Source organism: Corvus brachyrhynchos, unplaced genomic scaffold (assembly GCF_000691975.1).
Source record: "Corvus brachyrhynchos isolate BGI_N302 unplaced genomic scaffold, ASM69197v1 scaffold66, whole genome shotgun sequence".
Classification (NCBI taxonomy): Eukaryota; Metazoa; Chordata; class Aves; order Passeriformes; family Corvidae; genus Corvus; species Corvus brachyrhynchos.
The window spans coordinates 296348-322593 of NW_008238440.1; the positions used below are offsets into that span (position 1 = coordinate 296348).

The 26246-nt window shown below is 48.5% G+C and overlaps 1 protein-coding gene across 5 annotated transcripts in view; it reads left to right on the forward strand.

The window, feature by feature from the left end:
- ASCC1 (activating signal cointegrator 1 complex subunit 1) overlaps positions 1-26246 on the forward strand; it is a 34873-nt gene continuing 8627 nt past the window's right edge. For 3 of the 5 annotated variants that reach the window (XM_017736560.1, XM_017736562.1, XM_017736563.1), the window contains exons 1-9: positions 1-258; positions 1156-1280; positions 2435-2534; positions 3409-3506; positions 4738-4916; positions 10914-11050; positions 13183-13320; positions 17459-17580; positions 19667-19746. In XM_017736560.1, the coding sequence (XP_017592049.1) occupies positions 1172-1280; positions 2435-2534; positions 3409-3506; positions 4738-4916; positions 10914-11050; positions 13183-13320; positions 17459-17580; positions 19667-19746 (963 nt within the window). In that variant the 5' untranslated portion in view covers positions 1-258; positions 1156-1171. The remainder of the gene's footprint in view (positions 259-1155; positions 1281-2434; positions 2535-3408; positions 3507-4737; positions 4917-10913; positions 11051-13182; positions 13321-17458; positions 17581-19666; positions 19747-26246) is intronic. The other 2 variants (XM_017736561.1, XM_017736564.1) reach the window with 1 other exon arrangement.

The window sequence follows — 26246 nt, forward strand, 5'->3', positions numbered from 1 at the left end:
CCTCCCCTCAGGAGCCGAGTCTTGCCGTAAGGCTGCAGCCCCAGCTGCGTTGTACTTCCCGCTGTCGCTGCGCGCTTTTCAGAAGTCCTGTGTCAAGAAATTGTGACAACAATGTGTTAAAAACATAACCCCCCAAAAAGCCTGCGTGGAAACAAAAGCCCCAGCGAGTGATTTTTTCATGGCTTACTCGGTTTTTGTGCACAGTTTACCTCTGCACTTCCTCCCTTGAGCTAAAGGAATTATTACTTTTATTTCAGTGTAAGTGTTTTTTATTTTTAGTGTAAGTTCAGGTGGTTGGGAGTCATTTCAGAAGGTGGGGCTTGAACTGAGGGGAGAAGTATTAACCCTCTGAACCTGATGTCACTCTGTGTAATAAATCTAGTGTAAGATCTTAGTTACTTGAAAAGCAAGCTCTTTAATTTTTTCCTGTTCAGTTGCAGTGGACGGGTAAACCGTCTGACAAAGGTGAATTTTTTGGTGGAAACTATATTTTCTGAGTAACAGATTCTATTTTAAAATCGAGACAACCAATATTAAATTAACCACGCCAGAGAACATAGAAATTCAAGTGCTGAAGATACAAAGTCTCTGACAGAACACTGCCAGCTCTTTGCTTTAGCACCATTAAATGTTCTCCACTCGAAACATTTTTAACTTGGTGCCAGCTAAAGCCCAAAGAAACAATGAAATGACACACTGGCTGAGGTTACAGTGAGCTTTAGCTGAAACCTGTGAGTTTTGGAGTTACATACCTTACACTGCTTACATTTCCTGTTTTCACTTGATTGTGATTTACGTACTTGTGGCTTCTCGTTAAATTACTCTTTGACTGAGACATGTAAGGTTTGAGGAGGTATTGCCTTCCTGAAGACTCTACACAGAGGAGCTTTTAGCTCAGGGAGGGGAGGTTTAGATTGGGTGTTAGAAAGGAATTGTTCCCCTGTGAGGATGGTGAAGCCCTGGCACAGGGTGCCCAGAGAAGCTGTGGCTGCCCCATCAGAGCAGCACTGCCTGGGATAGTGGAAGGCGTCCCTGCTCATGGCAGGGAGCTGGAACAAGCTGAGCTTTAAGGTCCCTCCCAGTCCAGTCTGCAAGGAAACAGCAAAGTTTGCTTTTCTTTGGCCTGAGTTAGCAAAGCTGTCCTTGTCGTTGCAGTAGGAGGAGGAGCAGGATGGACGTGCTGCGGCCCCCCCTGATAAGGATTGGGGGGCGAGTGTACCGGAAAAATCTCGTCCAAGAGCAGGCCTTCCCACGCGAGGAGGAGGAGGACTTCTATGCAGGTAAGGAGGGATGCTCAGGAGGTGTAAACATCAACACTGGGGACCCAGGGAGCTCTCAGTGTCGTCTGTGATCTCTTCATGAGCACAGAGACCAGCCCGTGTGGTGGGCTGAGGTGTTCAAGAGGGAGAAAAAGGCTTGGCGCTGGTCCCTGATGATCCTGCTGCCCAAAGTGGAAGCAATCCCAGTTACCCCAAATGGGTTGGCTGACTGTGCTGCTGACTGTTGGGTTTGCTTGCTGATTGTGGAAGGTCTCTGGGAAAAGGGAAAAGCAGATTGGCTCTGTAGATCCGTTTTTCCCAGATTTCTTTCTTTTCCGTAGCATGATTATTTGCAGATGTGGTAGGTATGGAAGCTGCTTGCTAAAGACCCTCTGTCCTTGCAATTTTTGTGCCTTTAAGAACTGGCCTTCTACAGTGCAGCTTTTGGAAGGTGTTACCTATTTTGGGGACAAAATTCTTCCTGTCCTGGTGTGTTTTACTTTGCCTTTCTGCCTGTATGTTTGTTGTAGCTGTGTGTGAGTTGTTGTGGGCACAGAAAAGCTCCAGTGTTACTTTTCAAATGGGAATGTGGCAGTCGTGTCCTGTTTCTCCTCCCACCTTGCCTTTCAGTGGGTTGCACTAAGCTTTAACAAGGTGTTCTCCATCCAAATTCATCCCTGTTTGCGTTGGAAAGGGGATAGGAAGCATGGCTTCTTTCTGGATGTTCTGTTTGATCCGTGCATGACTGAATGGCCCATGGATGAAAGCTGCATCTATTCCTCTGAGGCTGTTCCTAAATCACTGGCCTGAACCCTTGGACCAAAACTATCCTCACCTTTTATCTGTGTTCTCCTGCGACCTTAAATTTCTGCTTTGGCTGCCAGAAGGGACCATTCCCACCGTGTGGGAATTGCACAAACTCCAGCTGAGAAAAAACCTGGGCTGTAACTACCTGTTTCCTGCGCCTCCCAGCTGGCCGGATTTAGAAGCAGTCATTATGTGTTCTTGAGCTGGTAGTACGGTGATAAATAAAAAGCAGTTATCCACAGCAGAGAGGAGCCCGTTCCTTCCTTCATGTAACCTCGGGAGAAGGCTGGGAGGAGACTGTTGTCCTACATAAAGCACTGCCAAACTTTGCAGAGGTTGTGCAGGGTCTGATGTGGTTTTCCTGGTAGGCCCCGGTGACTGTGCGGATGAACCCTGCGGTGCCTTTGTGGTGGAGGAGACTGAGCGAGGCTTCCAGTGCCGGGTGGAGGTTCCCAGCCCCTTATACAAGTGAGCCTGTGTGCCTTGGTTTATTTGATTTGCTGTCAGCTGGGGAAGAAGTTGAGCACAAAATATTTCGTTTTTGGGGTTGGGGTGAGCGCCAGATCTCTGGAATGTGTCCCGTGCTCCGGGTTTGAGTGTTCGGGAAGGGGAAATTGACAATGCCTTTGTAGTGCAGCTGGGCCTCGCTTAACTCCTCACCATCCCCGTGGCAGGGATGGCAGGTGGTGCTTGCTGGCTGGCAGGAGAGTCTTTGAGCATCTCTTCCCTTGAACATAAAAGCATCAGGGAGGGTGGGAGAAGGCAGGGGAGGAAGAACTGGAGTGAGCAGCCAGGCAGGGGGAGTTTGTGAAAGCTTTCAAAGAAAGCACACATGACTGGAATTGGCTATTGACTCCAGTCTCTTGTTTACTGGGAAACCTGTAGTGTTCAAAGCTCTCTCTAGTTATTTATGACAGTTTTATTAGTTGAATAGTTTTGCTGAAATACAGAGAAGGAAAAGTGGTCCATTGTGTATTTGGATGCTGGCAAATGACTACCTTAAGCAAAGCAAAGAGCAGAAAAAGAGCCCTTATTTCTTCCTCAGCTGGGATAATGGGAAAAGAGAGAACCCAGCTGATGAAGTGGCTGCTGGGCAGAGCTGTCATGGACCAGCTGACTTACTTTAACTTAAACCAGTTGTGAGCCACAGCTCAACATTGTCCCAGGCTGGACACGTGTGAAGTCCTGGGAATCACCTCTGTGCCTGGATGTGGTCCTGCACATGAAGCTGTGTGTGTGTGCATCCCTCCAGCACAGAGGGTCCGCGTCTGGACACACGTGATGGATGGAGTGTGGCTCAGTGTCACTGTGTGAGGGAAACCCTTGCACTTTATGCCTCCAGGTACATCATTGGGAAGAAAGGGGAAACCAAGAAGAGGCTAGAAGCAGAGACTCGAACCTCCATCAGCATTCCCAAGCCTGGAGTGGAAGGAGAAATTGGTGAGTAGAATACACATAAAATGGACGTGCTTTTATCTGCTCTTGCACAAACACAATTTAAGCAGGGAGAGGGTACAGGAGATGTTTTCCCTTTAATTTTTACTTCTGCACAGCACTGACTCACCTTTTGGCCCTGGGAAAGTCACTTCACTTTTCTTCTGAGTTTATTTCTATTGTCTATAAATCTTTATAAAACAGTGTCAGGGGTTTTTTTGTTGTTTTTTTGAAAAAGTCTCCTCTGGGCCTTAAATGACTGGCTTGAGAACTTGGGTCCTGAATGTGTTGTATTTTTTTTAGTTTTGCTTTTAAAATAGTATTCCATCAATAAGAAACTGAAATAAGCATTCAGAGAAATGCCTTGTTTATCTGTGTAGGAAATAAACATCAGCATGTGCTTTAATATGAGAAGGGTTTAGATTACATTCCTGACTTTCTGGTGCTGTCACTAGATCCCAACAGTGAGAGCAGGGCTTCTTGTAACATATGTTCCCTCTCATCACTTCCAGGGACTTAAAAAGAAAGGAGACATTGCTCATCAGGGCTGACCCGTGTGGGTTCTGCCAGAGTGGGTATTTGGAGGGTTCCTTAGGGCATGCTCCAGAGATTACTGGCACGGTGTGCAGTGCTGTTTGTGACAGAGCTATGAGGAGGAAGTGCTGGGAGGATCCCACTGTGATGCTACACAGGAACATGGTGGTGCTTCTCAAGGAGTGGGTCTCGACTTCTTCCCAAGAGCTGTGAAGGACTGTTAGGAAGGTTGAGAGATGCTGAAAGCACATAATAATGGGGAGCCGAGGAAAGTCTTCTTGCTGTTCTTTCCTGTCAAGCTCAAGTGTTCTCTGTGTGGTGCCTTGAAGTACATGCACAAATGGCACGGACCATCTTGATCCTTGATCGATTTCCTTGGCTTTTTCACTCGGACTGCCTATATGAAAACTTGAAATCATGCTCTAGAAATCTGAAGGGCCTCTGAATTGATGGGCTCTCAGTTACTGTATTTTTAGGCCCTCAGAGCTGGCTTTCCGGACGGCAGAGGGATGCTTTTGGTGGCATCATCCTGTCTTTGCAGAGGAAAGGACAGCTGTGTCAGGCATTTTAAGTCAAGCAGGGAGTCTGGCAGGTTTTTCAGTGCATGGTTGGGGGTTTTGATTTCTGCTGCTTCCTCAGGAGCCTGGGGCTAAAAGCAGAGAGCTTCAGGAAAGCAGAGAGGTGTTGCTGTGTTTCCCTGCAGTGATCACTGGGCAGCACCGGAGTGGGGTCACCTCTGCCCGAACACGGATCGATGTGCTTCTGGACAGCTTCCGTAAGAAGCAGCCCTTCACACACTTCCTGTCCTTCGCTCTTAACCAGCCCGCCATCCAGCAGAGGTTCCTGCAGTTCAAGGAGGAGGTGCTGGAGAAGTGCTCAAAGGTAGGGATCCACGTCAGGATTAGAGTGCAGAGTGCTGTTTCATTTATTGAGAGAGCTCTTTGGCATTTTCCTTGAAGGCCTTATTCTTTTCTACTTCCTAGGAATGCATTTTTAACATGCCTTTTACTTAAGTTGGTGGATCTGCTGTGAATTTGTTGAGTGCTTTTGTGAAATTTTCTGAAAAGTGGAATGGCTTGCTTAGTAAATTGTTAGTAGAGATTTTTCTAGATGGGAGGATATCTACCTTTCAAAAGAGGATTGGGCTTTTTGTTTTTAATAGGAAAGTCACTAAATAATGTAGTGGACCTGTCTACATTTTGTATGATTTTTACATAACCATGAAACCAGGTAGGAAATCACAAATTTGCTGCTGCTTCTGTTTCACTTTTCTTTTGGCTCCTGACAGTGAAGGAAGATGGGCGTCATTGCCAGAGCTGAGCGAGAAATGACTTGGTAGCACATGCCATCCTGCAAATCTCATCACTTCCCTTCTTCCCCAGGAGACTTGGTGCTGACAGCACTCCTACTTGCCTTCAGATCTTGTGTTGGGAGGAGCAGGAAATAGTTAGGCATAGGGAAATGAGGAAAATGAAGGGAAAGCTCTGCATTCCCTGGTTTATTTTAGCATGCTTCTGGTCTGACAAAAGTGGTGTGTCAGTGCACAGGGCTAGGCTGAGGAGAGAGAATGGTGTTCTTGAATTGCCATGTCCTCTGGGTGTGCTGGAGGACATCCCTAGGCAGGAGAGAGGTCTCTGTGACTGCTGCAGGTTGTGTTGCAGACACACTGCAGGGCTCTGTGGGCTAATACTCTTCACTTTCACGTCCATCGCTTCTGCTGGCGCCTTGCTAAGGGGAAAATACAATCTTGCAGATAGCACAGCTTAAGAAGTTTAGTTTCCTATGTCTTCATGCCATGGGTGTGAATTATCTGATAACTGGGGAGACATGAGTTCTTGCTCAAGTTCTCATGGTCACTTGCATGTCAGTTGTTTCATCTCCAAGAGCAGATCTGAGCTGACTTTGCAGTCTTGTCTTTTCTGGCAGTCGGGATTTAAGCTCCTGTTCTCCTCCCAGCTGCTTAATTCCATGACATCTTAGGAGCTTTCTATCACCTGACATTAAATACAACTGAAATTGGCCAACAGATCCAGGGATCAGGCAGTGCAATGCCAGGAGAACCTTTCCTTTGGGCTAGGAGGATGATCTCTCCCATTAGCCAGCAGCACTACTTTTATTAAAGCTCACCTTGATTAAAGGAATGCCTTGTGGGCAGGGGGATGGAAACATTAGCCTGGGGAGGTGTTGGCGGGACAGAGAGTGCCAGACCTGGACCTCGGGCTGGCGTCAGTGATGGCCTGACTCCCTCTGTTGGTTTCTAGTGCCAGTCCTTGTGTGGGACACACCAAAGGTGCTGTGAGAGAAGCAGCTCTTTGAGGGCCTGGTGACCTGCACGGGGCTCCGTAGAGGCTGCTCGTGCCATTGGCTCTGGATTGAGGCTGCTGCTTTCAGTGTGGTGTTTCTCTTGCCCTTTGTCCCCCTCTACCTGGGCTTATGGCTGCTGCAGTCCTTTGACTTGGTCTTCCTGGAGATCTGGCCCTGCTCTGCCTGAAGACTTGGCATCCTGGACTCTGTGTATTTGATCCACCTCCTTCTCGTTGTCCTCCTCTAGCTGTCTGCCAGCAGGTCCCATGGATCTCTCTTGTCCCTCCCTGTGACCCCGTCTGCTGCAGTAACCTCAGTCTATCCCATACTTCTTGCTGGGTTCTAGCTTCCAGGCTGCCCTGGTGTTGGATGAGTCTTCTAAGGACCGTTCTAAGTCCTTTCAGTGTCACATTTCTAGGATGTGTGTTTTATCCATCTTTGCAGGCAATGCTGTTGTTTGTGCTCTTCTCCAGTGTTTTCAATCCTGCAGCACAACAGACTGACACGGGACCAGCCCTTCTCCCTGCAGAGCACTCATTTTTCCGGCCTCCTGGGTGGGTCGCATCTCTGCAGCCCTCCATTGGCCCAGCCTTCCCCTGATGATCTTACTTGTTCTCCAAACCCGTCCTGCTCTTGTCTGTCACATTGTTGCTCTCTTGCTCACTCGTAAATGTCAGCTTGCAGCTCTGGGAGAAGTGGGGTGTCTGCCATCCTCTTAAAAACATGGTCACAGACTTTGTGCTTTTTCCAAGTGTTGTCAGTCACATTTGGAAGGAGCTGCCTGGGAACATCTGCGAACCTTCACATGCTCCTTGTCTCAGAAAACTGCAGCAATCCGGCCTTGGTCAGAGAAGTGCTGAGAGCAGGTACTGGCCATGTTCATCTTTCCTCCTCCTGCCTGACCTTCTGTCTGTCCTGCAGTTTTTGTTCTGTGCCTGGACAGCTCCAAGTCCTGTAAGGGCCTGAAATGTTCCTGGCATCACTTACATCAGCTCTAGGGTTTCAATTTTCAGTTTGAAATGTAGAATTCAGTCAGTAACAGGTATTCAGGGGGTTGCATATGTGTAGCCTAGGAATATGTAGTGCTCTGTTTTTCTGTGCTTCCTTCTCCTGGTACTAGCAAAAGGGTTTCTAGATATATTTATTGCTCCTGTTAGTTGGAGGAGTACATTGCTGCCCCGTGCGTCTCTCAATCACTCCTCCAGCGGGTAATGCCACTCTAATACCACTTTATCTCACAGCAGGGTCTGCTAGAAAGCACATCAGTAATGAAAAACAGTAATTCAAAACTGTGCCTCGCAGAGCAATAAGAGAGCTTACAGATTTGTCCTAAGCAATGGGATTTCTCGGAATACTTGAGGAAATCTGAATAGTTTTCAGTGACAGAAGCGGAGCGCTTCTCTTCCTGGTACAAAACATCGCAAAACTGGGTAAACTGCAGCCTTTGAATGAGGGGTAATAATGGTAAGGAAGGGAGAGGACCAGGGGTGGGTGTGGTGAGGTGGGGGGGTGTGTGTGTGTGTATCTCTTCTGGCCATTGAGCATTTGTGAGGGACTCTATTTCTCTCTGAAGCAGTTACCATGACAACCATTCATTTATATTTTATAGCATTATGTTGGTGGGTATATGCTTTCTAAGTTTTTTTTGTGGGTGTCTTTAAAAGCTTTTAGAGGATAAACCTTGTGCCGAACTACAAAACACTTCAGGTGTTGTTCATGCTGTACAGGAAGGGCTGCCAGGCAAATTAAGCGGGGCTGAGGGGAGGCTTTTTAATGTTAATTTAATATAAATATGGGGAGGTGGCTCACCTGGACAGGCTCATCACTGATGTGGTGCAGTGGGAGGTCCGGATAAAAAAACGTGTAGGTGTCGGAGTGAGGAGAACTGAGACGTCTGTCTGAGCACGCAGGTGGAAAAGGGAAGAGACTTTGCAGTAACATTGCTGTGAAAAATCACAGTTGGGTCTTTGAGAGCTGTGCAAACGCAGCGTTTGCAGGCTGAACAGGCTGCAGATGTAGCAGGGAAAAGAAACATTGCTGTAATATATGGCAACCTGTAAATATCAAACATTGCTAATGAGGTATTATATCTCACAGTGGAAGGGACAGAAAGTGGGAGGGTTTTTGAGCCTGTAGCTCTTCAGTCAATCCTGTGCAAATGCTGTTTTCCTGGATTGCTCCTTTGTTTGTGGATCAGGGTGGTAGAGGGCATATAGCTGGCATGCAGTATCCTGCTCTTAAGGAAAAAAACCCCAGAAAACATAAAGCTGTCTGCAAACATTGGGAGCTCTTAAAACAGTAGAGAGGACACAGCCAGGGCAGAAGAGCTAAGGAGTTTGATCCCTTGCCTTGTCATGTAGAAAGGCTGAAGTGTGTTGTGGTTTATGGTTTCCCTACTACAGGGTCTTAGATTTGGAGGAACAGTGTGCTTGGGCTTTGCAAAGAGTTGAAGACCCCAGGTAAAACCCTTTCTGTGTTCCTTCTAAAGAAGGAGAGCAGAGGTAAAAGTCTTTGGTAGCAGGAGGGAGAAGAAATGACTGAGTGGAAATGAGTTGGGTTTTTTTGAGCGTGACAGGGCAGTGTCAGGGAGAGGCATAAGCTAAAAAGGACAGTCATCACATATGGATGGTGCAGAAAGGGATTATTCTTCCTGCCTCTCAGCACATCCTTAGAAAGCCCAGGTTTGAACAGTAAATTTTTAGAGAACTGATAGGGCAGGTTCCCATGAGGCAAATAATTGGGTTCCAGCCTTTTTGCATCCTAGTGAGCAGTATCCAGCCAGGAAGGGCTGCTGAGACACCCGCAGGAACGTTGGCTGTTCCAGGGAGAGCTACCTCTGACGCAGCATCTATTTTATGTGTGAGAGAAGTGGGATCTGCCGGCCTGTGAAAGAGTAGGGAGTGCAAGCAGGGTTTTTAGGAGCTGCCCGAAATACTAGGGAGTAAACCAGGAAGATTATCTAGGTCTTGGCCTGCTTGCTGTGCACTGCTCTTCCCTGCTAAATTCCCCAGCAGCCATAGCATGGCTCGTGGAGATGATGTGCCATCGTTTGTCAACTCTCAGCCCACACTCAGGTGTTGAAAACCTCAGGGGAAAATGCTGCTTTTGGGGCAGGGTCATGTTTACAGCACAAATCATGCTGGGGCAGAAAATAAGGGCAGGGCTTTGGCTTTCTGACCTGCAAACTGCTTTGTTACTGTACCTCATCTGTGTGCTCTGTGGGAGTGACCTCGGCTGGTTGTCCATGGCAAGGTTAAATCAAACCTTCTCCCAGTTTCTGTTACCCAAGCTGTTGTTTTGTGATGGGCCAAGTATTCTCTAACTGTAGATATCACTGGAGAAAAAAGGCTGACGGAGAGAAATCATGTCCTGTCATGCATGTGAACAGCAGGGTGAATTAAAGGAAGCCACAAAGCTGTTACTGCAGGGAGGGGAAGGTAGGGAGAAGTGAGATGGGGCCATCCCTGGTTTTTGCCAGGCTGTAGCTGCTGGAGCAAGCCCCTGGCCTCTGCTTTGTAGCCTGCCTTGTCCCTAGTTTAGCCCATAAGCTCTGCTGTAAAGAAGGGTCTGGATGGGGTCATTAGGCCTGAAAAAAGCTGAGTGAGACATGAGGCATTAAACTCTTGACAGGCTGAGATACTGCAGCATTTAAACATCTGAAAGGTTTCATTTCAAACTCTGGGCACAGTAGAAATTTCAAAGCTATTGTTCTCAGCTGGTGCACTCTTCTCAGATGGAGAAAGGCTTCCATGGCCTGGCAGGTTGGCTTCTTCTGGAGTTAAAATTGGAGGTTATTTAATGCATTCATGGGAAGTGGCCACTAAGTGGAAATAATTGTTTTAATATGGGTGTGTTAACCATCCTTGAGGTATTTTTATAAGCATCCTAGAACAAAAGAGCACGTTTCTTAAAGCTGAATGCAGCCACTGCTCCACCTGGGAACAGTTCCTCCCCAGCAGCAACACGCAGCTCTTCTTATAAAGGGAATTTAAACTTAATTCATCTCAGCAAACTACAGGGCATATGGGAAGAAAAAAAATATAATTATCAGAGCTGGTATTAGCCGTGCTTGTGTTGTGAGGTGCAACCTGTGTTTAGACAGGATTTAGAGACCATTTAGAGCTTGTCACTACAGCTGATCTCAGCTTTATTGCACAAGAAATGGACTTAAGTTTTAAATCTGAGCTGGCTTGTGCTGAGTTCATTGCTGATTGCAGCTGCTGCGTCGACAGCTGTGGAAGTCTCCTCCCAAAAAAAGCCCGTACGAGTGAGTGTTGCAGGTCAATAGGTCCCAAGTTACAGCCTGCTGCAATGAGCTTCCAGGCTGCTGTTCAGCAGCTCTGATGGAAAAGCAGGCAGGCAACTGTGGTGGGTCTGCACCTCACCTGCCAGGCTGAGCCTGCTTCCTCACAAAGCCTGGGAAGTTTTCAACTCTGCATCATTACCGACCCAACCAGAGATCAAAGGATTGATGCCAGTAACTTGGTACCTGTTTTCTGTAGTATTTATCCCTGTGATGGAGCAGGGTGTGTGTGGATGAGGTAAGACACCTGTGTGTGATGGATTGATTTGTAGGATCACGGGGTCAGCAGCAGCCTGTTCCAGAACCCTGCGAAGCTTCACCTGACTCTTGGGACGCTGGTGCTCCTGAACGAACAAGAGATCCAGAAAGCGTGTGACCTCCTGCAGCGATGCAAAGAGGACTTTGTGGAGTAAGTGGTGGGAAAGGGATGTCATCACCAAGGCCTTGAGAGAGGGGGAAGCAAAAAAACTCTGTCTTGACAAGGGACAGCGAAGCAAAGAGCAGCTCAGTAGTCTCTCTCAACTCCAGAAATTTAGAAAAAGGCTGAAATGTTTTAAATGGGGTAGTAGAAATCACTGAGGAGCCACAAAGAGCCTTAGAGCATCTGTAGCTCAGCTCAAACCCTCAGCATTTCCTGAAAACCTGCTCTGCTCACTTCCCTTCCTCACGTGCGTCCCTGTTCTCTGTGCGTGAGCAGTTTTTGCCGCTGTCCCCTGCCTGCTGCAGGGGGAGGGCCGAGCTCCCTTGCCTTTGCACACTGCCTGCAGTGAGCTTTGGCACTTCCCTCCTGCCTCAGAGCAAATGCTGAGGTGTCCTTGACACGCATTCCTGGACGAGGGGAGCTGTGTGCAGGGAAGCCATCAGGAGCCTTGTGAGTAATCAGTCTGAAACGGTCCGTGCTGCTCTGGGAGCGCGGCTGTGTCGCTGCCTGTTAACACCGAGCTGCAGATGTTGGGGCTTTAGCTGCAAATGTGATCCAGTGACACCGTAATTAGCTTATCTCTGTTCAGCTTAGAAATTGAAGATGGCCTGAGGGAGTGGTTTATTTACTTATTTCTGCAAAGCCTTTGCACACAGAGCACGGATCCTTCGTATTCATTTATTTGCTGCCTTGGTGCATGAAGAACTGGCCACGCTGTGCCAGCTAATATCTGTGGGAATTAATGCATGGCCAGAATTCATACTGCTGCCTTTAAAAGGATGGCTCCAGTTCAGCTGTTGAACAGAAATGCAAGTGTGTTTCCAGGGGGAGGCTCTGACTGCAGTATTTGGAAAGTGCCAGCTTCCTCATAAGTGGATTGAACTGAGGCCGAGAAAATCATTGCTCCCTATTTCCTTTAGTGAAGGGGGAATCAACACTTGAAGGTAACCTTTAGGTTATTTCCCCTTCTACACCCAAGTAAATATACTTGGAAAATTAATTTAGGCTCCCTTCCACCCACATAAACCTTCATTAGCTTTCATTTCCTGTTCTAAAGTGCAGGCAGTGCCCTGTGAAGGTAGCTGTGACCTTTTTGAACCTTTTTAGAATACATGACCTTTAGTGCTGTTAGTGTAATGTCCATAATAGTACATTTGTGCTGTTTCCCTCCCAGTAACTATACTGGGAAGGGAAACCATGCTCTGCTTATTTCACTTGGCAATCTTTGCTGAGAACCTCAAAAGCTGAACCGAAGTGAGCAAGGTCAGAGCAAAGTCACACTCACCTTGTTAGCTTGTGTTTGTTACATCTGCCTGTCCAGACACTCCTTGTTCTTTCCATGAGCCCTCGGTGTTAAACAAGGCATCACCTACTCACAGGGAGCCCTGGCTGCGGTGCCAGCCTCCCCAGGATGCTCTGCTGGGAAAGGCAAGGAGGCGGCGTGTTGGGAAGCAGATACACGCCACAGAGCGTTTGCAGGTGTGGGAGTGCATATTATATCCTGCACAAAGAGCTGGAGCTGATTTTAAACCAGCTCTGTTTACCGGTGGATGTTGCACTCAGTGCTGTCTTCTGTATTGAGTACCTTTCCCAGCGAAAATCAGAGAGCTGGAGACTTTATGGTTGCTCTTTTCACTGGGAGGCAGAAGCCTCTCTGGAATGAGAACTTGTACCATTTACTTCTGGTGGGTTTTCTGACATGTGGATGGAGATCTCCATGTTGAGGTGGCCTCTGAGCAGTGAAAAGTTGACTTAATATGTGTCTGAAACACTGAATATATGAATTTAAATTATTTCAGTACTTGGGGTGATAAGGCAATAGCAGCCATAGCCTTTTGAGCTTTAGGAATTAGGGAGACACATTGAATTTGGGTTTTTTCAGTGCAAACAAGCTGAAAAATAGGGGAAAGAAAAGAACTCCTCAGTGGAGTTCACTGCCTCATAGGCTCTGTGTAACATTTAAGTCCCACTTAACATCAAATTTGTGTCTAACTACAGCAAAAAAGGGATCCAATATCATTCCCATAAAAAAAACCCCAAATAAATGTTTGGTATGTGCGCAAGGAGCACTATGTGTTGCATTTCAAGAGCTGGTGTGGTGTTTTGCTTTTTAACACTAGGGATTTCTTGGGTTTTAGCCAAGTTACTGGAGGCCAGCCCCTGACCGTGGAGGTGGCAGGAGTGGAGTACATGAACGATGACCCTGCCATGACAGATGTCCTTTACGCCAAAGTCCGAATGAAGGATGGCTCAGACAGGTGAGTTCCCCGTGCTCCCATCTTTCATTCCTCCTCAGAGTGCCAGGGAAACCCTCTGGAGCTGGTGGGCGCTGCTGGCAGTCCTCAGGCCAGCAGTCACGAAGATGAAGTCATCCTTGCTTCCTAAACCGGTTGAGGCAGTGATGTGTTTGCTCTTTAAATCAGTCACTGGTGCTGCAGCTGAAAGATGTCATTTGTTTCTGCAGCAGTCTGTCAAGTTGAATAATGGAGTCACGGCTCACATGGGGATAAGATGGCCAAGGAGATACTCCTGAGATGACTTAGAAGGCAGAATGATTTGGCCTCTACTGTCTAGTTCCCAACCTGCAATCCAGATTAATCTGGACAGCCTGGTGTATTCTGCAGCACTTAATTATTCTTAAAACCCAGTTAGCCCAGAAGGTCCTCAGAAAAGCATGACCTGATTACAGAGTTGGTTTGTGTGTCTGTAGCAGCCTGGAATGGGTGCTGGGTGTGAAATGTCTTTTGGAGCTGCTGCTGTGAAATCTTGAAGCCTGGTTGGTGTCAGCTCAAGTGTTTGTGCTGTTCACTGCCATGGCTGATGGCTTCAGCTCTACAAAGAGCACTGCCCAGGATGTGGCAGTGTCCGGACAACCTTCCTCCATCTCATTTTTGACAAGTACATCACCAGTGGCAGCACCGTCTTTTCTCTTGGTGCTTCCTAGGAGACTCAGGAAACACGGATGGGGCTTGGAGCACCCTGGTCTAGTGGAAGGTATCTCTGTCCATGGCAGGGTTTGGAACCAGATGATCTTTAACACCTCTTCTAACCCAAACCATTGTAGATTCTATGATTAACATAAGAGCTGTTGTATTCCGTGCTGCTGGTTGCCAGAAATAGGGAAGGGGAGTAGCCAAAAGAGCTTTACCTCTTGTTTCTGAGCCTCAGCCTTCTCTTTGCCTGGCAGCACTGCCTTTTTGTTGTCTGTTCCCATGGCTAGAGGACAGCAGGAGCTAGCAGAGGAGCATGGAGCAGTGCAGCTGGGGGAGGAAGGCTGTGAGCAGGGACTGGCTCAGGGCAGAAGGGATATGTTCTGGCATATCCTTTCCCTGAGGGCTGAGGAGATGGCGGGGGGCCCTGCTTAAAACCACACTTTGGAGGCTGTGTTGAAGTAAGAGATCGGAAGTGGGATAAGGAAATGAGTGGGAAAATGAAAAATGTAAGAATTGCTGGGAGGCAGTAGGAATTGAAGCCTTTTCCTTTTCTTGGCTCTTCCATTTCGAAGTCTGTCCTACCCTGAAAGAGGTGAGATAAAAACAAGTGGGGCGGGTGGAGAACCAGGGCAAGGTACAGATCAGCCAGGAGACAGAGCACAGGGAGAAAGAGAGCAGAAGCACTTGGAAAGATGAGATGGAGACAGACACTGGATGACCCAAATGCCCTTCAGTGGGTCTTGTTGTAGAGAGCATCTAAAATATCAGCTCTGGGAGCTGAAGTCTGGGCCTCTTCTCCTGAGTCACCGAGCTCTAGCTCACTCTGAGGTGCAGTGCTTGCCAGTCTGGTTGCATCTGAAAATAAGACTGCGGCCTGAGGAGCTGGGAGAGGAATCCTGTAGAGCGTAAGCAGGGCCTGAATTGACAGTGGTGTCTGCCTGCCTCTGGGGACAGCTTGAACTGTTGGTACTTGCACCGTGCTTGTTTCAGATGCCAGCTGTATCCCTTGTGCTCAGAACCCACTTGGGCATAATGCTGGAGAAAGTGCTGATGTGCATCAGGGGTGGCAGAGCCGCTTTGGGCAGGGGAGAGAAGTGGGGGCTTCAAGTCCACCTTGCCTTGAAACTGAAAACACTCCCACCCGCTCTGGGAGAGGACTGATGTCTCCACTGTCCTTCACAGAAATCTGTTAGCTGAGGTTTTGACCAACATCAGACCTTGTGCTTTGCATGGCACCTGGGGACTGTCAGGCTTCTCTTCCACAGCACCTGTTTTGCTTTTTGCATAGCAGCAGGCTCAGAGAGGGCCAAGCAATTTGAAGTTTTAATCCTTGGCCCAGGCTGGTCCTGCCCTCACCTGCAAATTAATTCACAGAATCATAGAACAGGCTGAGTTGGAAGGGACCCATCAGGATCGTCGAGTCCAGCTGCTGGCCCTGCCCAGGACAGCCCATAAACACCACTCTGTCCCTGAGAGCGTTGTCCAAATGCTCCTGGGGCTCTGGCAGCCTTGGGGCCATGACAATTCCCTGGGAAGCCTGTTCAGTGCCCCACCACCATCTGGGTGAAGCACCTTCTCCTGATACCTTTCATCTGGCACTTCTCCCCTTACATAGTTCCTTAGCTATTAGCAAGCATCCAGAAAAACATTTAGCTTTGCAGAGGGAGAAAAAAGGTGGTTTTGTGTTGATGGAGAGCAGCTTTTCCTTCCTTTGAGGTTCCAGCAGACACTGTTGAACTAGCAGTGATTTTATAAAGAGCAGACAAATGGTGATCTCTCCAGAAAACCCTGCTTTGTTTTCTGGCCTGTGACACAGATCATTGCTGAATCTCTTGCCTGCTGAAACCTGCTGTGCCTTGCTCAGGGAAATGGGAAAGCAGTTTCTGAGCTGCAAGGCCAATGCTAGAGGAGAGTGGCAGCCACGTGGCTTCCTGTGCTGGATCAGACTGCTGCAGCCTGTGTTGGAGAGAGGTGTGTGCCTTCCTGTCTAATGCAAGATGTCCTGTTAGCTCTGTGTAGTTCCTGGCATGGCTGAGGGGTGGAGTTCCTTCCTGATCTTTGGATGATCTTGATCAGCTTAAGCTGTAAAGCAGGAGATTTGATTTATCCTGACTTAGCTTGCATAACTGCAGACAGAATTAGGGGTTGGCAAGCCCTTCTGCACATATAATGGCTCAGACTGAAAGAGGGATCATGCTCCGATGCCTCCCACATGGCAAATAATTTCCATTATAATTCATTCTAATTTGTTTTATTTCCTTGATTAACTTTATAACGTAATAAAGCACCATTTTCACTTGAGCTATTCTCTGTTAATTTGTTTTAGTATTGTCTGTAATGATATTCATTTAATCTTTGTCATTGCTAATTTTAAAAATCACTGAAGTAAAGCCAGAAAATAGTAGAAAGCCATGACAATTGGTAGTTTGAGAGTCTTGAACTGGTCACATGGGGGCTGGCAGCCCGTGAGGGGCAGTCCAAAGCCAGCAGTGGGGTCGGAGCTGGCACGCGGAGCGTGGCAGCCCCAGGCTCTGGGGACCAGCCATGCTCTGCCACAGCTGAGACACCAACGTGGTGGGACCTCACGGAGCAGAAAGCCCTCTAATCCCTGGGACGTGCTGAGAGAAGCTCGGATTCTTCTGCAAATACTTAATACCCTCTGGCCTTGGTTTCAAAGATGGGAAGCTCTCATTCTGGCATGTCCTCACTGCCTTTAGTAAGAATTAGGCACTGCAGAAATTCTTTGGGCACAGCAGCAGCCTGGGAGTTCCCTCAGTTTCTTAGACATGAGCGCATTGCTCTGATCCCTGCTCCTGCTGCATGTTCTAGGATGGGTCTGCCCTCAGATCCTGGCAGTCATGGCCAGACACAAAAGTGGGAATAAGTCCTTGGATTTTGCTTGCTCAGTAGCTCCAAAGCTGGAGCATTCACCAGGATGTGCTGACTGGGTTTGTGCCCCCTGTCACCCTGTTCTGGGCTCTCCCAGAAAGCAAGCCTAGTGACTGGGCTGCTTTTCTGGGACAGAGAGGCTCCAGGCTCCAGCAGTCCCTTAGCAGATCCTCTGGGAGTCAAGGTGCCTGAGCCGCTGCGGGTGTGCAGATTCGAGCATTTGCAAGGAGAGTCACATTGTGTTTCCTGGCAGTGGAAAGATGCATCCTTCAGCTCCCAGTAACATCTGTCACTGCGAACGAGCTCTCTGCTGTGCTAAATCTGCCCTTCCTCATGGAATATTTGCAGCAGGAGCGATCACGGAGGAAGCTTTGCGCAACAGTCAGAACTTTTTGCATTAGAGCTGAGTCCTGATGTCTCTGCTCGCTTTCCATGAGGGACTAGCTCCCTTTCCTGTGTGCGTGCAGAGACTTCATTTCACACTTGCTGCCCTCCTGGCTGAAGAGCCAAAAGCTGATGATGCAGAGGCTTCTTGTTTTACGTGGCCCTGTTCTTTCTCTTTGTGCCTTCCCAGATTGCAGATGGTCGCTGATCAGCTGGTGGAGCGGTTTGTGGCCTCCGGCTTGATGCTTAAAGAATGGGATAGGGTGAAGCTGCATGCCACAGTCATGAACACTCTCTTCAGGAAAGATCCAAGTATGTACAGAGCCTTCATCCTTGCTGATAAATGCATTTAAAGCAGTCCCACTGCTCAGCAAATGCTTTTGTTGTTTGCTTTTTCAATGTGATTTTTCTTACTCTCAAGGATACCTACAGGGCTGGGGGGAGATGTCTGCACATAAAACCCAGAAGAAAATAAAAAAAGCAGTGAACAGAGTCATAGATTCAAAACCTTATCACTCATATTATCTGGGCTAAGGAAAAATATGTTCAAGTAGAATCAGAGAATGTCCTGAGTGGAAAGGGACCCACCAGGATCGCCCTGCCCAGGACACCCCAACAATCCCACCCTGAGACAGCAACTGAGAGTGTTGTCGAAATGCTCCTGGAGCTCTGGCAGCCTTGGGGCTCTGACCATTCCCTGGGGAGACTGTTCAGTGTTCCCTCTGGGGAAAAACCTTTTCACAATATCCAACCTCCCCTGGCACAGCTCCAGCAACTCCCTTGGGTCCTGTCCCTGGTCACAGAGAGCAGAGATCAGAGCTGCTCCTGCACTGCCCTTCGTGAGGAAGCTGCAGACCCTGATGAGGTCTCCCCTCAGTCTCCTTCAGGCTGAACAGAGCAAGTGACCTCAGCTGTTCCTCATGGAGGTGAGATCTTGGGCTCTCTGTGCCCCAGTGTTAAATTGAAACTGGGTAGCAACTCCATGTGTTGTGCTGACTTTCAAACAAGATGAAGACATAATCCTCTTTGGTTAACTTAGAGATTGCCCGTTTCTTCAGGAAAGTGATTCCATTGTCTTTCTCCTTAAATCAGATGCAGACGGCTGCGAAGCTGAATGTGAGCTGTTCTTGAGTGTACGGCGTCTGCTGTCTCTGCCAAAAGATTGTCTGCTCTGGCTGTCTGTAGCATCATTCTGATCACATTACTTTATAAAGCAGCCTTAAAAGCATCATGTTTGGGGAGGGGCAGTGGTTACAGCCTGGTTCTCCGTGTGGAAACGTGCGTGCTCTGGCATGGTGGCCCTGTGCACTGCAATAGGTTGTGTCAAGAATTCTTTAGTTGTTGCCCCTCTGAATCTCTGCGTGGACAGTGATAACAGCAGGTGCTTTGTGTCATCGTTTCTGGGCAGGTTTTGGGTCTGACTGCTACTGAAGTCGAACAAGCACACCCAGGATGTAGAAACCCTGTAAGGATGGGGTTCAGCTCTCAAATTGAGCCCTGAAAATGTGACCCCAGAGTGCTGATCTGGCTCTGTGTGGGGGGGGGGCACATGTGCAGCTACATCTGGCACCCTGGGTCTATATTCTGCACAGCCCCATGAGGCATGCGAGGCATTCAGACACGATGGGGAGAGCATTCCGCCAGCATTCTGCAGGCAGCCATAGAAGTCGCTTTGTATTCCATACAGGATTTGAATAGCAAGCTGGATGTGAGGGGGACTTCATAGTTAATGATGGAGATGAAAAAGAAATACTGAATATATTCACTGAGTGAGGCAGAGGTCCTGTGGAAAGAACAGATCATGTACTTGGGGATTATATAAAAACCCAGACATGCTCTGGGGAAATGGATCTCAGTCGTAGGCTTTTGGCAGTTGCTGTAGGCCTAGGTTGCTATTCTGAATGTCTCTGTGTGTGTGTGGCTGCGTGCCCACCCCGCAGAAGCATCCACACCACACATACGGTGCAGGCAGCAGAGGTTTGTGTCGGTGCCGTCCGCATCCCTCCTGGCATTGTGCTGGCATGCTCAGCCTGGAATTTGGTGCTGTTCCAGGCCACACAAGTGCTGTCTCTCACCCTGACATGGCAGGGTGTGGGATCAAAACGAGCCAGAGAGAAGCAGGTGTATTGCACTGAGCAGTCAGCCCTGCAGAATCACCACAGCAGCAGCTATTTAGGGCCTTTCCTCCAGGTAACAAAGGTGATCCCGATAGAGGCACCAATTCCAGCCTTTTTCCTCTTAAAATCCAGGTAGAAGTGGGGCTTTTTGCACTAAGAACTGGGCAAAGATGGTTTATTAGCTGGCAGCTGACTGGGGAGGGACAGAGTAGGGGGTGAAATACAGCACACAGAATTCTCTCATCTGAAGCTCATTCTGGTGGTGGCTTTTCTCTCTACAGCTGAAGAACGAAACAGCACAATGACTGGTAAATCATCTTTCAAGGAGCGGGAGTCATTTAATGGCCAAAATATCCTCAAGGTCAGTATGAAACAATTAGGGAAATGGAGCCAGCTATGGATGTTGTATAGCCAAAAGAGGTCAAAACACCTCTTCAAGACTGCTTTTGTCTTAGGCTTATGGGATCTCCAGGGCTGGGGGGCAAGGGGGGAATCTGTTTAGAAAGTAAATGGTCCAGATCACTCGTAATTGGGAGCATTACAGTATTTAACAGGAGCATTCCTAAAGCTGCTGAGGCTCAGAGCAGGAATATGAAGCACAAATGCTAAGTGGGTGTTCGTGTTGTCGTTTACGTCGCTCCTGTTTTACCCTGGAAACTCAGGCTCGAGTTGATTCTCAGCCCACCAGAAAGAAGCATTTCGTTGCTCTTGTTCTACTCATATATATTTATGAAACTAAACCCAACTCTCATTTCACTTACTCTTTTCTTCTTTTTTTTAATCTCTGCTATTGATTTGCTCCAGAAAAATAGCGGGTAGTGGTAGGGAGTCCCACCAGGATCAGAGGGTTTTGGCAGTGATCAGAGAGTAGAAAGCACGATCCCCCAGACTGTGGAGGTTGGGTAAGGCTCAAAGGGGAGCATGCTTCTGACTCCCAGGCTTTGCCAACCAGGGTTGGGACCGCAGGCAGCCTCTGCTACTCATCCAGATGGCTGTGGCAGACTGATGCTGTGGTGCTTGACCCCTGCAAGTGTCCAGAGAGAAAAGAGATGCACAGGGGAGCAGAAATGGAAAACAGCACTGGCTTGTAAGCAAATTTGCAATCCTCACTGTGTGAGAGGATTTGTAGCAGGCAGCTCTGATAAGAGGGAGCGAGGACAATGCATGGATACATTTGGGAACGCTAAGAAGATATTCTGGCAAAAAAGAGACATGAGAGAGTGGGTGGGAGCTGGACAACCCAGAAGGACTTTAGAGCCCTGCCACAGGAGGGGAAGACTGTGCTTTACTTGTATTTTACAGTTTTAATAATGTATCAGGCACTGGATGCAGGGGGATGTGAAGGCAGGGGGTGGAACTGATTGATCTCTGTGCAGAGGACAAACAAAGGGACAAAATTAGGTTAAGCTCTCATTGTCCTCAAACGGTCTGTGCGAGTATGGGTGTCATGACTCAGCGTCGCCACATGTTGAGTGTGCAGTGTGAGACTGCATATTGCAAGCTGAAGCAGGGAAGCCACAGCCTTGGTCCTTTTCTTAACGTGATCTTAACGTGCAGGTTTGGATAGCTCCCAGTGTTGGGAGAGCCGGCTCTGGAAGGGGGTGGTGTGTGTCAGGAGCCCTGAGCGTCTGCAGGACTCTGCTTTCGCAGTGTTCGCCTTCGCTCCTTTATTCTGCTTCTGCTAAGCTTGTCCTCAGGCTTTAGAGACGCATAAAATCAAACTGTGGGTCTTCCTCAGTGCTCTCATCCCAAACCGTTCGTGATTGAGAAGGTATTAACGGTGCTCCCTCTGCTGGTCACACCATTTGTGGGGTCTGAGGATCTGGGGAAGGGTCTTGTGGTGCTTGGAAATGCAACTGCTCTCCTTCCGAGGCTACTTCTTATTCTTGATGCTCTTGGAAATATGAGCCCGATGCATTTTTAAAGCTCCTAATTGATTTTGTACTGACGTAGCCGAAAGAGCTGCTGGCTGTTTGGACTGCTGGTAATTACTTCAAAGCATGTCTTGCCACAAGAAATGTCATCCTTCTCTCCCACCTCCACTACATTTCCTAACCTGCCCGCTTCGTATTTCCCTTTGGTCTCCCACGTGCCTGCAGCAGAACGCCCGTTGGCATTAATTAATTACATGAGTCATAAATAGCTCCAGGCTTCTTACCGGAGGAGCCCAGCCTCAGTGAGCCACTGATGCATTCCAGCATGACCTTGCAGGGATGCGCCAGTTCCCTCCCAGCCTGCTTTTATATCCATGATTCCATTATTTATCTTGTGCCGGGGAGGCTGCCCTCTCGCAAAGTGGCTTCATTAACTTTTGCACCAGGATCTAAACGACGGGCTGTTAATGAATATGGCTGCAGTTAGGCAGGCTGGTGGGAGGGAGAGCCATGTGCCCCGCATGTGATTCCAGGCGGTGGGACTCTGTGATAGCTGTGCTGAGTGGCTGTGTTCCCACTTGGAACGCTAACAAAGCATGGCTGCTGGTAGGAGGGTAAGTGGGAAAACTCAGGTTTCATCACTCTCATTCCCGTTGTGCAGCCCTGTAGAGCCAAAGGCTCAGGGCAGGACCGGAGCTGTCAGAGCACAGAGCACGATGGAAGTGCCGTGGCTCTGCTGTTCCAGGCTGAGGCTCCCCGTGGTCAGGGCAGGGGGGTGGTGTGTGTGTGTGTGTGTGTGTGCAGATGCGCTGGCAGCACATGTTTGCTGATAACATGCCTGCGCTACCCCAGGCTCCAGCTGGTATTTTGCTTTCAGCTGAACTAATCGGAATTTTATTTAATAATCCTTTGTTCTACCCGTTCCGCAGAGTTAAACATACACTCCTATTTGTGCTAATAAATGGTTGTGCAGGCCGGTACCTTCCCACACTGCTCAGAAAATAGATCCTGTAGGTTGAGTTGCGTTCGGGAGTTTAAATTACTTCTGTCTTGAAGAATATCCCTCAAAAAGGGCTTCCTGGCATAGGTGGAGCTGAGAGCCCAAGGGGCTGTGTGACCCAATAGATTTATGTCCAACAAAGCCTTGGCGTTGCGCTTCTCTAGTCTAGTCCCAAAAAGCTGGGCATGCTTCATGGACCACTTCATACAGAGCGATGCGTGTTCCTACTGGGCTGGCTTTGAACATCCTGGTCACATACCGAAGTCATGCTCCAGGCAGGAGCAAAGCGTCTCATCTCTCAGAGAGTGGGGAGGAGGCGGCAATTCCTGGCTGAAAGACCCCGGCAGCTCAGGCTGGGCTGGGCCTCGGGGAGATGCTGGGTTGGCAGCCCCTGCCCTGCCTCCCGCCGTGTCCTGGCAGTGGCCGCGTGCCCTGCGCCGCAGCTGGCACAGCGCTGGCACAGAGGCGGCCGGGGCAGCTGCTGGCGTCTCCGGAGACGAGGCTGTGCTGCCTCCGGGCTTTTGTTTATTTTTGTTTAGTGAAAAAAACCAACTAAGGCTACCATGAATAAATAAAAATGAAAAGAAATGCAAAGGGGCTGCCTAGCCAGAGATTTCTGTTGCACGTTTAAGGGAAAGGAAGAAAACCACCTGGACTCTTGTTTGGTCAAAGTGGAATGAATTTTGGCTTGATTGAGGTCTGAGAAGTAAAAGAATGGCCTTTGCTGCATTCAAACAAGAAGGAAGCAAATTTTGAGCACAGAAAAAACGGAACCCTGCCGCTTAGCACAGATCCGTGCATTAACAGCTTACAAGATTAAATATTGAGGGAACAGCTACTGAGGTACAGCAGCAGAAAGCTGCACATCTTATGTCTTAGGGCATTAGGGGAGACTTTAAGCTGGGATGGAAGACTGGGAATGGGATCAGCCGAGGTGGTGACACATGCTGCCCTGCCCTGGTCCAGCAGTGGGGCTGCAGGAGTGCCCAGAGAGGGCTTCTAGGTCAGATAATGCAAAATTTGATGAGGCTCCTTCTATTTTGAGGCCTGCATAAGCGTATTGAATTATGGCACTATATCTGCTTTCACTGGGAGCAGGGGGGAAGAGCCTTTACTGGCTGATACGCTGGAGAGCCGATCGGAGCAAAGGAATCTGGTGGTGTTCCCTGTCACTGTGTCTGTCCTGCTGGGTGAGACAGAGGCTGTGGCATGCAGTAGTTCAGTTTAAAACATTTGATCAAATGCCACAGACAGAGATGCAATGGAAAAGAAAAGCCTTGGCCTGGATAAACCCCTGACCCCTCAAAATACCCCAAGCCCACCAAGCTCTAAACAAATGAACATCTGCCCCTGTGCAAGCCAGCTCCACTTGCAGATGAGGAGTGTGTCTCGTGTTCTGCAGCCTTTGGAACCCAGGCCTTTTGTGTAATTTTTGTTTGTGGATTTAAGGAGGCTGAGTCTTTTCCTGATGGATTTCTAAGCTGAGGTGAAATCAAAGAGCCAAAGAACCAGCGTTAGGTGAGGATCAAGACTGCCTGGTGTTCAGAAAGGGTAAGAACGTCTTGTTATCCTCAGCGAGGTGGTAAAGATGTCAATCCAAAGTAGGACTGACAACTGGAACAAATACCTAGCAGGAGGTGGCTGCTTGGAAAGTTTAGAGTTAAAAATACCAAACAAAAAATCCACTGGGGTGAGAAGAGACTGAGTAAGAGGTTGTGGTGCAACATCAGTATCTCAGAAATAAGCCAGTGCTTTCCTCACCTCGTTTTTACGGAAGAATCAAAAGCAGAAATGAAAGGCTGCAATGCCACTTTGCAGAGGGGAGAATTCCTGCCTTCAGCTCTGATCCTGCCATTACCAAGAGGTACCGGAACAATCGAGGGGGCTCAGCAGTGTGCAATTAGAGCAACAGTGGGATGGGAGGATGTGACAGTTGAGCAGATGAGACTGGAGATCAGTTTGTATAATCATGGGGAAGAAAAGGAGATTAAATTGGGGTTGCTGTGAAAATGCTTTCCTGCGAATTACATTCTTCAGGGGGAAAAGCCATATTCACATTATTTGCATTTGATGAAACAGGAATCTGAAGTGGCATTTGAAAAATCAGTGTAGACAAAGGAGGGAAAATATCTTTGTTGGAGATTTCAGGCCTTGGAGGCAGTGTTGGAGGTTTTGGGGGAAGGCTGAGCCACTGCACTGACGAGAACGCAGTGCAGAAGGTTTGTGCTACCTTTGCGTGACAGAGATCTCTTTGGTGACCTTACCAAGACAAGGAGAAGCCTTTTTTTTCCTCTCAGAGGTGCTCCACACCCCTCTGACTAATTTTAGCAGGAACTGTGAGTGCTGGAAGAGGGTTTATTGAGAGTTTCTGAATCCTCTTGCCCCTGCACCGCTGCAGTCCCACCCAGCCCAGCAGCTGAGCCTTTTGGAGGTTCTGTGGGTGCCTGTGCCTCCCACCCGGTGATCATCCCACCTCCTCACTTCCCAGAGATCCCTGTTGTGCCAGCAGCCAGCCCGGGCAGCATCACCTCTTTGATCTTAAGAAGACAATTTTTCTCTGTGGAGCTGGCAGGGGTTGAATTACAGCGGCACCTTAATAGAAGGCAGGAACCCAGGACATTAAATGCAAAAAAACCCCAGCTCACTGATTAGCAAAAGTAGGCAGTTCATCCCAAAGGTGCCATGACCCTTCTGCTGGATAATTTTCCGGGTCTGTCTGAATTAATTTACTGGCTCTGTAGCTAGACTCCTCCTCTTGGTGGTTCGGTGGGCGTAGTGGGAGGTTACAGTGATGGCAGCTCCTTGTCCTGGTATTCCCGGATGCATCTCAAGCCTCCTGCCCTCTCTGCAGCAGAGCCAAAGCCCAGCTCTTAGAAACTGTTGCTGCATTTGCTGTCGTAGGAGCCATGGGGATGAGGCTTCTGGGGAGAAATGCAGTTTTTGATTATTAGTTTCCTTAAGTTGTTCTGTAAGTCCCTCACGTTTGAGGTGTAGGTCTGGGATCTTATCGGGTCCTTTAATTTGCTGAAAGGGTTTTTATTCTTGTCTGAAAGACGTGCAAAAATCTGTTAACCTCCAAATGTCCCACTTGTATATCTTAGTTTGCAGAATGCCTTTCACCATAGCAACTGGGGTTTGATTTCCTGAAGCGCATGAATTTTCATGGATTTTTGATGGGGGGAACGGACCTGAAACTGTGAGCTAAAGCGAAGATTTTGCAGCGTGGCAGTGGCAGGAGCACCACTAGATTTGGCTTGTGGAGGGGGGGATCCTGCAGGGAGGGCATCTCAGCTGGACAAAGGCCTGCACCCAGCCCTGAACAGTTCTATTTGAAAAAAACATCCGGCCTGACAGATTAATGTAGACTATTGCTGAATGCCACCCTCCCCACTGCTGCATCACCCTCTGGCAGCTGGGGTGGCTTTGCTCCAGTTCTATGAAGAGCTGAGGTTTCACATGGCAGCTGTCAGAGAAGGATCAGCTGCTTCCATATTCACAGAGCTGGAAACGCCGTACTCGTCCCACCCGTGGAGGTCAGGAGGGTGTTAGGGGCAGCATGAAGTACACTCTTAGGTCTGCAGGTGACACCCAGCTGGGGAGAGGCAGGAATATTGCCCATGTGAGTAGGAGGGAACAGAGCTCCAAACAGTGTTGAGAAATCAGGCAGAAACAAATGGGCAGCTGCGAACAAGGACAGGTCCAGGAGGGAGCAGTGGCACTGCTGTAGGATGGAGAAGTGCCTCAATACCAGCCCCACAGGCCAGGGTTTGGCTTATGGGGTCTGCTCCAGACTGAGTCAGTCTGTGGAAACAAAAAAAAGAGGCAAATGTCTTCAAAGTAAACCTCTGACTGTGCTTAGTTGAAGGATTTGTCCAGTTTTGGGTACCGTGGATGGGTGCAAAGAGCCCAGGGGATAACAATAAGGTAATTGGAGGGGTAGAAAATGTCTGCAAGCTGGGGCTGAAAGAGTTGTTTTGAGGGTAATAA